This window comes from Hyperolius riggenbachi, chromosome 4 (genome assembly GCF_040937935.1).
Source record: "Hyperolius riggenbachi isolate aHypRig1 chromosome 4, aHypRig1.pri, whole genome shotgun sequence".
In the NCBI taxonomy this organism is placed as follows: domain Eukaryota; kingdom Metazoa; phylum Chordata; class Amphibia; order Anura; family Hyperoliidae; genus Hyperolius; species Hyperolius riggenbachi.
Genome location: NC_090649.1, coordinates 355145677 through 355157389, shown reverse-complemented (window position 1 = coordinate 355157389; position 11713 = coordinate 355145677). Strand labels below are relative to the sequence as shown.

The window sequence follows — 11713 nt, the reverse complement described above, 5'->3', positions numbered from 1 at the left end:
GCGCAGATGGTTCTCCCTTTACTGTCTGAATCGACTTCCTGTTTATACATGAAGTTGGGTTACAAGCTAGAGAGAGGAGCATCTGTAGAATGCACGGAAGGTATGTATCTGCCGCTCTTGCACCGCTATATATCCACACTACTTAATGCTGCAGGGGAGCGCAGAGGGGAGAGCCCGAGGTGAGGGTGGCGAGGGGCCCGTTCCCTCCTCCCTACCGACGTGCCACCAAACTATCACCTCATGCTGCGACCCCTCCAGTACCCCAAAACGGCCATCAGCGGGCACGTGGGGCCTAACCTAACCTGGCTGGTGCAGCCTGTCACTCACTACCTAACGGGTGCTACTGTCACTCACTACCTAACCTGTGAGTCCCTGTCACTCACTACCTAACTGGGGGTCCCTGTCACTACCTAACTGTGGGGCTCCTGTCAGTACCTAAACTATCGAGGTCAGCCAGCCCAGCATCACCACCAGCCAACCAGCCCAAAATCACTGTCAGAAAGGAAACCGCTTCACCACAACTCAGGCCACCATTTACTTCAACCAGCCCGGCCACAGCCCAGCTTTACCGGCAGCCAGCCCGGCCACAGCATCACCGCCAGCCAACCAGGCCATAGCATCAACGCCAGACTGGCCACAGCACAACTTCCAGGCTTTTCAGTCCACATATCATCCACAATTCAGCCAAACACAGCATTGCCAGACACAGCAGTAACTACAGAAGAAATCATAACCCAGGTGAGAGGTGTCTACAATATTAAGGGTGCATTTTGCCTATGTATGTGAAACGCTGTCTATTTATGTTTATCATGATTGGTGAATTTCTGTGGTTGGAGGTCACATAATTGCTAAATGCGAGACTATGGTAAAAGCTTAATCGTCATCATATGAGACAATAGTATGAAACATCCTTTATTTGCTTTTTAAAAAGGACAATAAAACTTGCATTGTTTACAAAAAAAATTATATTTTTCCTGAGGATTTTTATTTTTTTTATTAAATATTTTTTTCAATTTCGATTTTCCGTACTGTTCATGTATGATTTGCAACGTTTGTACAGTATTTATTTAACACTGTAGTTGACACAAGGGGAACCACTGATTTATAGTTACGCCCATGACTACTTCCTAAAATTGTGACACCAATAGACCTTGCTACTTATACTGTACTTAGAGGAGTGTTGAAAATGTTGTGGTGGAGGGTCCTTGAGTAATGTTTTTGTGGGAGGTCGGAGGTTCGTGGAGTTGGAAGGTTATTTGGGGGAGGTGGGGTTGCTTAGGGCCATCATTTTTTTTTAGCTATGGTGCCTAGTCATTTTTAGCTAAGCCCCAGCTCAAAATAAATTGTTGTTGGAAGTCTCTAAATATATCTTGACAGATTTGGCTTAATGTTATTCAAGGTGATAAATACATTTGTAAATGCCAGCTACTTCTCACCGCGCCATCGAAAGATTAATAGTTTTTTTTAAATCTTAATGGAGGGTGCAATCGACCTATTGACGATTGTTTTGGAGCATTACTGAGACGAAAGCCTGAGTCCTGTTACCATGTTAGGGGCGATGGGGAGTGAGGTTTTACCCTAGGGCACTCTCCAGGAGCAAGTCGTACTGTATACCTACACATGCGCACACCCGATGAACATCCAACGCTATCTTACAATGCTGCATGTAAGAGTAACCATAAATAAGATGATCCACAGAGCTCCACCATGTACACCGTTCATCTTTGCAAACCACCACGTAAATGCACAGGTACAGTGGAGAAATGTAACTCCAGACGCTGTACACCAGTCCCGTCCTGCAATTACAGTGCGAGAATCAATGTAATTACGCTCACTATAGCAGAGTCACGGCATAGCATCTTTGAATTCACCGCTGGGGCTGCAAATTTGGTCACAGTGTGGACCAATGAAAATGTAGCAGAGTGTGACACAATGAGGAGCAGCGACGGCTGAGTCAAAGATGCTTTGACGGGACTGTGCTACTGGTAGCCATGTTCAGTTGATGGGTTAGAAAGCGTGTTATCATTCTTGCAAAATACATTACACACACTCTACTGTGGCTGGAATGCCCAACCACCGGGTTGCTCTAATTAAAACATTGATGAAAAATTATTGTATGTGTATGCACCTTTACAATAAACACGTCATAATTACACAGCACCAGCATTGTTGAAATGCATTGTGTACTATTATTTTCAAAAAATATTTGCACTGTCAATAAATAAACTTTTTTTGTCAAATCAATGCCAATGTGGACACAACAGGGTTCCTTGAGGTTACAGGTCATACAACTACACTGAACAATGTTATGTTCTGTGTAGTTGTTTGACCTCAACACTAAAGTAGTACTAACTCAGATTCTCTCTTTGTCTATCTCCTTATATATGTACATACCATATATACTCAGATACTAGTAAAACACGTGTATAAGTAGAACCCATAAAATATTACTTCCTTTCCCAGGCATCAAATGCGTTGATACCAGCGTCTTCTTTGATGACTGCAACACAGGAGATGCTGGTATCCACCGAAGGGGATGTGTGTTAAAGGAACTACATGGAAGATATAAAATGAGGAAAGGTTGGGATGGTTGCCGGCACACTGCCCATTCTCCCTGCCGCCTGTTACCATCCACCACCAGTCTCCTCTGCATCTCTGTAATCAATTGATTATTACCTGCATTATTAATGTAGTGCAAATTAGTATACATCAAAATCCAATAAAAATTTTGGATGTACCTATACGACGAGCAATTTTTGGAAATGCCTTGACTGTTTGTCGAAGCAAGTCTTGCCACCTGTTGTAATCCGTATCCTGTGTTGCTGGGTCTTTCATCATCTTGATCACCGATCGTCGACAATCATGGAAACGCCGTCGGCATCTTTTTGAAGTACGTTTCTTATTTTTTATTTCTGAAACCTGTTTTTTGAAAAGTAAAAAGAAGTTAAGATTGAAAAAAACCTTTTTAATAAAAAAAAAAAAACATCCGTCCACTCTTTAAAAAAATGAACTGTTGTCATGTGCCTACAGCTGACTGGTGATGCATAGACGGCACACTCACTTCCCTGCATCACTTCGTCCTGGTTTATGTTTGCTGAGTCCATAGTAGTGTACTCACCCAGGAACCATTAAAATCACTATATTGGACTTCAGTGCAAGGCGAATGCACCTTTGAAATACTTGGCGGGTACCTTTAAATACTGAAATGAATACTGCAGGGGTGGCCGTGGACTCAATAAGTTATATTAAAACGTGGTTTCTGATGTTAACCCAAAGACATCATGTGCCCGCGCAGCCACTGAACAATTCAAATCATTTTTCAATGACTCCCCTACAGTCTTTCTTCAATACTGATTACATCCATGACTACATAATACTTAAAGAGACTCTGTAACATTAACAAAAGCCCCTGGGGGGTACTCTCCTCGGGTGGGGGAAGCCTCGGGATCATAATTAGGCTTCCCACGCTGTCCTCTGTCCCACGGGGGTCTCGCTGCAGCCCTCCGAATAGCCACCGACAGAGCCGACTGTGACTTTAATATTTACCTCCGCATGCTCCAGCGGGGGCGCTGTGGCTGCTGTCAGCTCCGAAATAGAAGGAAATACCCAATCTCAGTCTGTTCCGCTCTACTGCGTAGGCGGTGGAGACTTGCGCCTGCGCAGTAGAGCGGACCCGACGTCGATCTGGTATTTCCGCCTACTTCGGAGCCGACAGCCGTCAAAGCGCCTGCAAAGGAGCCAGGAAGGTAAATAATGATGTCACCCCTGTACGGGGGGCTGCAGCGAGACCCCCGAGGGACGCAGGACGGAGTGGGAAGCCTCATTAGGATCCAGCGGATTCAACCAACCCAAGTTGAGTACCCCCCAGGGGACGTTTTGCAGTTACAGTTCCTCTTTAATGCTTACACAACAGGGCTGTGGAGTCGGAGTCGTGGAGTTTGATTTGGGGCAATTTTGTGATCCTGAAGTCGGAGTTGGAGTCGGGCAAAAATGCATCAATTTAGAATCCTAGTGAATTTTTAACTGTAATGAAAATAGAAAATATGATAAAAATTCTCAAATGACAGTAATTAAAAAAAAATGTATATATAGTACATATACAGTAATAGCTGCGCTTACTCCACAAAAATGAAATAAACCAATCCAAATTAGTTACTTGTGCTTTTTCAATAAAGCAGTCCACATATTTTTAAGGTCAGATATACATCTCTGATTACGACTGTATATATGATGTGTACACAGGAATCTGTTATAGATACTAAATAACATCTGTGCTGAAAAAATAAAGCCTGATGTGTAGCCGTGTCACTAATAGAGACGGTGAATTAGATGGAAATAATTCTGCTTTGATGCTGATTTATGCAAATGTATGCACTCCCTTTGCTCATGAAATCAAATAATTTGATATGTTGTTTAAATTTGGTTTGTTGAATACAAATTAAAGGGTAGTTGAGAAGGATGGAAAGTATAGTTTTATACATAATTAGGGGTGCCTCCTCCAGCCCCCTTCCGGCCAATCAGTCCCTCGCTGTCCTCCATCACCTGGATCTTCTGCTATGAGTCCTGGTACTTCAGTCAGTCAGCGCAGTCCAGACACTGTCCGCTCGCACAGCCAGGAGCATTATGCACCTGGGCAATAGTGCTGCGCAGGTGTAGTATGCTCCTAGCGGCGGAGTGTGTGCATGCGCACTACACCATACTGGCTCAAGTACCTGGACTCATAGCACAAGATCCAGGTGGTGTAGAAGGACAACGAGGCACTGATTATCCTGAAGGCGGCTGGTGGAAGCCCCAGGTATATATAAAACTTAAATTTCATCTGTCTCAGGTTTACTTTTTTACACAGTAGTACTGTAATATACATACGCAATCCCCACAGAGCTGCAGGGAATCCACTGAGAATGGTGTGCACATTGAACACTGAGGTGTTGTCTGTCACCCATAAACCTGGTTCAGATTTTGCATGAAGAATGTGTAATAGAGGAAGAATCTCCCCATTCCCCTGCAGAGTATCTGCACATCATTCTTACATGCACCCATACTTACATTGCCTAGGGCCTGATAGATGTTTTTAGTTCCGGGTTGTACCTTTTACAAGTACTCTTACCAAGGACTAGTTTTACTCTGAAGGGAATAAACATAGTAGTGTACATATCCTTCTCACTTAAGTTGTCTTGTTAAATTCCTAAACGTTGGCAATTAGAGACGAATTTCACGTTACATACTTTTAATCAACCAAATTGTAATATGCAAATTATATGAGACGGAGTCGTTGAGCGGGGGTAATCCTAAACTGAGGAGTCGGAGTCGGTGGATTTTTGTACAGACTCCACAGCCCTGTAACACACAACGATCGAGTATCTGAACAACTAACTGCCAAAGTTGTCTGTTAAGGTACACGTGCACTAATACTACGATGCGATGATTCCGTCGCAAAGACCCAATGGGCTTAAATACATCTGACAGCATGGCGTGTAAACAGTCTTTCCTTAGAGTGATAATGCTGTTTGTAAACATTTAGATCAACCTAGCGGATTTCACTGCTGGAAAGCCACATAGCAGGAGGTGCAGACGAAAAGCGTTGTTGACTGCTGTCGTTCATGTGTACGCAGCTTAAGTGTACAGGGCAAGAACAAAGTGGACAATATCATAAATTGCACATTGGTACCTATATATTTATTGTGGATATGTTACACTGTTACTAATCAATGGTTTTTTACCAAACACAACCACAACAAATCAAGTCATGGGACTATGCAATTCTTACAATGAGCCATTTCTGGCTACTTAAAGGTGGATGAAGGTGGGTTCGGAGGGCGTGGTTATGAGGTATCAGAGGAAAAATATCAGAAGGAGGAAAAAGTGAAATCTAAAAGGAGAGAAATAAAAGATAACAAAGGTGGGCAGTGAAGTAATGACATTTTCAAAGAGAGAACAGCAATAGGTACAGGTAGGAGTGCTGACGGTACGGAGAACAGGGTGCACAAGATACAAATTATGAACATTTCAAAACTATGTGAAATTAATGTGTAGTATTGTGTGTGATTAAAGTTCATAGTTACCTTTTCACTAATATTTTTCCACATTACTTTTTTCTTCTGGCAAACATCCTCATTCTTGTCTCTTTTGAAAAGGAAACAGTAATCAGCGCAAACTATGCGGCATAACATAAGATTTTCAGAATGGTGAAACTTTGGATCTCTATTCTTTGATGATTGATTACTGTTCATCGCAACATCAGTTTCATGACTATTCTCCTCTTGGTAATTAGGATTATCCTGGACATGAACAGGGCTGGCAATAGCAAGGCTAACGATTTCGTTTTCACTACACGGAACCTCTGCATTATGTGATCCAGTTTCTTCTTCTTTATCAACATCATCTTCATTTTGTAATGAACAGTCAGTCAAAGAAATCTCTTCATCCACAGAGTACCTATCATCTCTTTCCCAACCGGAAGAAGAACTTTCACCTTTGTGAAACTGTTCATCAGACATGTTCTGATCATCACCATAACCTTCACTATACACATTGTGGTCTTCATTATCCACATCCTCTACATATCCTCCGTAGGCTTCCTCATAATCCTCTCCACAATGATTTCCACCATCATTATCATGTTCTGATTGATTTGAAGATTCGTCATTGTCACCCTGTCTATGTTCATGCTCATCATCCTCCACATATCCATTTTTCAACTCTTCCACATCCTCTACATATCCGTCGCCATTCTCAAAATCCTCTCCACAATCATTTCCACCCTCATTATCATGTTCAGATTCTTCATTGTCCACATGTCTATTTTCATCCTCACCATCCTCCACATATCCATTTTTCAACTCCTCATAGGCAACAGAAATGCTTTTTTCAGTATGAAGCTCTGTTTCATTTCCTTTTTTTTCCCCGGAATCCTCAGAACTAATTTCTCTACAGTCATGTTCATGTTCATCAACATTGGTCAAAGGTAGCCGTGTGTCATTTGTATTATCTGCCTTTTCATCAATACTAATTTTCAGGTATCGGTTCTTAGATAACTGATTGCAATTGTTCCTCTGAACATTCAAAGATTCTTCGTGAACTAATGGTTGGTGAACTGAAGCACTGCAACTCAGATCCAGCACACCCTCAGTTTCGTCCTCAGAAACAAAATCGTCAATTGTTAGTCTAAAGTTAGAGAACTCATTAAAATCTTGTGATTCTAGTGGATCTGGTAATGTATGGTCATCAAAGTTGTTTGCCTCCTCCATATCTATGTTTGAAGTATGCAACTGAAGTACGCCAGCGTTAGCAATGTAGGCCTGCGTGCACTCGGCCTGTGCTTCCTCACATGATTGTACGGCTATGGCCTGTGTCACTATGTCAATTTTTCCATTTTCCACTTCACCATCATTACTCTTTTCGACATGACAACCGCTATCACAATTCTCTATAGGCACCAAAGTAAGGATTACCATTTCTTCCTGCGTCACAAGCTCCTCCGTCACTTTCACGGGTTCGGCGACATTACTAACTTTTGCTTTTCCCACAATCGGTTGTTCTGCCGGTAACTCCTTTTTCTCGGTATGGCGCTTTGGCCTATCTGCCTCACAGCCACATGGCCGTATCTTACAGTTCCTGGTGGGACGTCTCAGAGTGACAGGCATTGTGTTGCACACTCTCGTCCCAACAGCGCGCAAAGAAAGGGCGTGACTGTCTTCTTCACCCGTATGTAGTCACGTGTCGTCTCTGAATTCCCGCGGTACCAAAGTTTCAAAGCGCATGGAATCTTGGGACTGCTTGCGTCACGTATTAATACGATTTTTAGCGCCTTCCAATAAAATTTGCGGGAAATTAATGTGTACATAATCAGGTACACGTCACAACTCAAACACACCAATAGTATCCTTCATGTCATTACTCGAACCAATAGAATTATAGGATTATGAGTGACAGATCCTATAGCTAATGATAATAAGATAATTTTTAATAAAAGCATCAATTTGAAGTAGCACTATGCCATTTGGATGGGTAGCACAGTGAGCACCGCACCGACTCTAAACTTATTGTACATTACAGTGAGTATTGAAATATATAGATATTTTTAAGTGCAGATGACTATTTTTGACTACTGTAGTACATATATTATTAATTTTTTGTTTTACTGACATAAATAATTTACCAAAATCAGTTTAAGAATTTTAGTATACGCTGATAAGACAGCACATATTGTGGAAAAAATAATAATGTTGTATTTTTTGGATAGTTGTATTTTAATTTTGTACAATACTTTATAATTTACATTGTTTAAAATTTGATTTATTCCAGACCGTTAAGTAGCTAAAAAATTTTTTTATTTTAATATTTAAAACGACTATTTATGGTTTAATTTTTTTGTAAACGATAACTTTTAATCAATTGGAATGTGGCGGGCTGAGCTTTTTACCGGAGCTTTGCTGAGGAAAACGGTTGAGTATTAATAGTGCTGCCATCTTGTGGTGTGAATTATAACTTAACTATTTGTTTGTCTTGACTTGGTTCAATTGATTTGCCTTGTCATTTTTGATATTGAGATTAAATTTCAGTGGTATGGTTAATGAAAATTAGAGCATGGGTTGGAGATGTTAGCTAGTCATGTCTGTTTGATTGGTTCAATTTTACGTTTCAATGAACCATGTTGGCAATAATTTTTTTTTTTTATATACGCATACCACCAAACTTTTTGACACACTTAAGGCACACCCCTGGCACAGCCATGGCCACGCCTCCACCGCGCATCTAGTCACGCATAACATAAAAATTTCATAAGACAAATATGTTCAAACCACACTGGTCCTTTATAGCCTGGTTAATTTTCATTCATAGTAACATTTTAAAATTAGTAATATATCAATTTAAAAGAAGGGAATAAAGTTTATATTGAATCAAATAGATTTTCAGTATATATATACTTATATAGAAAGAGGGACAAAGTCCTGAAAGAGGGACTAAGGGGGGTGAAAGAGGGAGTGTGGGACTGGGCTCTAAAAAAGGGACTGTCCCTCCGAAAAAGGGATAGTTCAGAGCTATATATACGCCTGGAAACGCTTGCAGTGTGAACATGTGTTTGTCTTTCATGGGGCTTTTCGTGCCTATCCATACTTTATATTTAACTAGCTGATTGCCCGGCGTTTCCCGGGTATGTATTTTGCAGCTGTTGGCTCCGCCAATTTTTTCTATCTCTAACACACAAACACTAAATGACCAAGTTTGTGAGCTTTGGGTTCAAACACCCACCCACCCAGTTTGAAAACCCTGCCAATAACAGAATGGCTGTAATCAATACAACAAATCTAATTGACTGTTTGTGACTCCACCTTTTTAGTGATTTTGGACAACGGTCACCCAATGACTGACTGTGTCAGGTTTGAGGCCTCTGCCACTAACAGTGTAAGGATGGTAGAAATGTGAATATTCCCCTTGTCAATCATTACTTGAATTTTGATTGCATGTTGTAGGCTAAACCCACTTTCTTGAATCTTAATCGCATTCACCCAGTGAACAACTGTGTCAAGTTTGAGAACCCTGCGATTAACAGTATAAGATTAGCTGCAGTTTACAATTTCCCATGTAAAATGATTTATTGAAATTTGATTGGCTGTGTTCTGCTCCTCCCACTTGTCCTGGATTCGTAACCTCAGTCACCAAGTGACCAACTGTGCCAAGTGTGGGGACTCTGGCTTGATTACTGTGAGAATGGCAGACTTTTACATTTTTTCCATTGACTTGAATGCGTTAAATCTGATTTGCTGTTAGTAGCTCCGCCTACGTGTGCAGGCGGCCCGCGAGACCCCCGGAACATATCATCCCAGGTGGTAAGGGATCTGTATAGCAAGTTTCGTTCAAATCAGCAAAGCCGTTTTCGAGTGATTGTGGCACATACATACACACATACATACATACATACATCAGATGTTAGATATATAGATCATAAAACGCATCACAACCTCACAGTAATGCGTTTCAGTTTTTATATTAAATACTAACGCAGCACTGCAAAAGCCCGCCGTGGATTATTATTTTAAACAGTTTGCAGTAAGCTGCAGTAAGGACTGTTTCACATCATACAACGCGTTCTGTAGCTCTTCTCCTACACACATATGTTTGTTCATGATGCAGCGGTGTGACGCAATTAGTTGATGCTGCAATAGCACTATCCTGGAGCGCCAGGTTGATGATTCACAATGCCAAAATGCCCACATAAATATTTGTGTAAAATACATAAACACATTGTGTGATCAGATACGACTCAAAAAATGCTATGTTGGTGGGGTGAAAAGAGGGGTGTGGGGGGGGGGAACGTTTGTTAAACACTCATGTACTGGGTTGTGCGTCCCTGACATCTTGTCCCTAAAGCTGCAGTGTACATTGAAATAAAAGTGTTTCTGTTCTTTATGGGGGTTTAAAAATGTGGGCCTCAACTGTTTGAAAACGAAAAATACTTGAAGGACTAAAAATCGTTAGGTTTTAAAGCAAAGCAGTGAAATGGTGATTTAATGCACAAACTATTTTTGTTGTGTAATGAAACCGGTGTGTACAGCAAGTATTTGACACATGTCATGTACTTTATTTCCCAAGGTTTACTTTCAAGTTTGGCTTTTGGAGAGCCGCTCCTGCCTCTCCTGACCTCGTGTTGTCTTCAAGGACTACCTTTTCGTCCCTTCTTTGCGGTATGTCTTTCTGTGCAGTGTGTTGTCTTGAGAGCGGGTTACCTGTCTGTACAGCAACTGTTTTTAACGGGCCTTGTCTTTTTTCCCCAGGTTTACTTGCAAGTTTGGCTTTTGGAGAGCCGCACCTGCCTCTCCTGACCTCGTGTTGTCTTCAAGGACTACCTTTTCGTCCCTTCTTTGCGGTATGTCTTTCTGTGCAGTGTGTTGTCTTGAGAGCGGGTTACCTGTGTGTACAGCAACTGTTTTTAACGGGCCTTGTCTTTTTTCCCCAGGTTTACTTGCAAGTTTGGCTTTTGGAGAGCCGCACCTGCCTCTCCTGACCTCGTGTTGTCTTCAAGGACTACCTTTTCGTCCCTTCTTTGCGGTATGTCTTTCTGTGCAGTGTGTTGTCTTGAGAGCGGGTTACCTGTGTGTACAGCAACTGTTTTTAACGGGCCTTGTCTTTTTTCCCAAGGTTTACTTTCAAGTTTGGCTTTTGGAGAGCCGCTCCTGCCTCTCCTGACCTCGTGTTGTCTTCAAGGACTACCTTTTCGTCCCTTCTTTGCGGTATGTCTTTCTGTGCAGTGTGTTGTCTTGAGAGCGGGTTACCTGTCTGTACAGCAACTGTTTTTAACAGTCCTTGTCTTTTTTCCCCAGGTTTACTTTCAAGTTTGGCTTTTGGAGAGCCGCTCCTGCCTCTCCTGACCTCGTGTTGTCTTCAAGGACTACCTTTTCGTCCCTTCTTTGCGGTATGTCTTTCTGTGCAGTGTGTTGTCTTGAGAGCGGGTTACCTGTGTGTACAGCAACTGTTTTTAAAGGGCCTTGTCTTTTTTCCCCAGGTTTACTTGCAAGTTTGGCTGTCGGAGAGCCGCACCTGCCTCTCCTGACCTCGTGTTGTCTTCAAGGACTACCTTTTCGTCCCTTCTTTGCGGTATGTCTTTCTGTGCAGTGTGTTGTCTTGAGAGCGGGTTACCTGTGTGTACAGCAACTGTTTTTAACGGGCCTTGTCTTTTTTCCCAAGGTTTACTTTCAAGTTTGGCTTTTGGAGA

General features: G+C 41.9%; 1 protein-coding gene across 1 annotated transcript; it reads right to left on the bottom strand.

The window, feature by feature from the left end:
* Window positions 1-4008: 4008 nt before the first annotated feature.
* On the bottom strand, window positions 4009-7643 carry LOC137504812 (protein PFC0760c-like). Its single transcript, XM_068233403.1, has 2 exons — window positions 6063-7643; window positions 4009-4023 (listed from the first exon to the last, which is right to left on the bottom strand). The coding sequence occupies exons 1-2, from the start codon at window positions 7641-7643 to the stop codon at window positions 4009-4011; spliced, it is 1596 nt and encodes a 531-aa protein (XP_068089504.1).
* Window positions 7644-11713: the final 4070 nt, after the last annotated feature.

Excerpts from the sequence above, each read along its gene's own strand:
- LOC137504812 (XM_068233403.1), bottom strand. The coding sequence starts at position 7,643 with ATGCCTGTCACTCTGAGACGTCCCACCAGGAACTGTAAGATACGGCCA.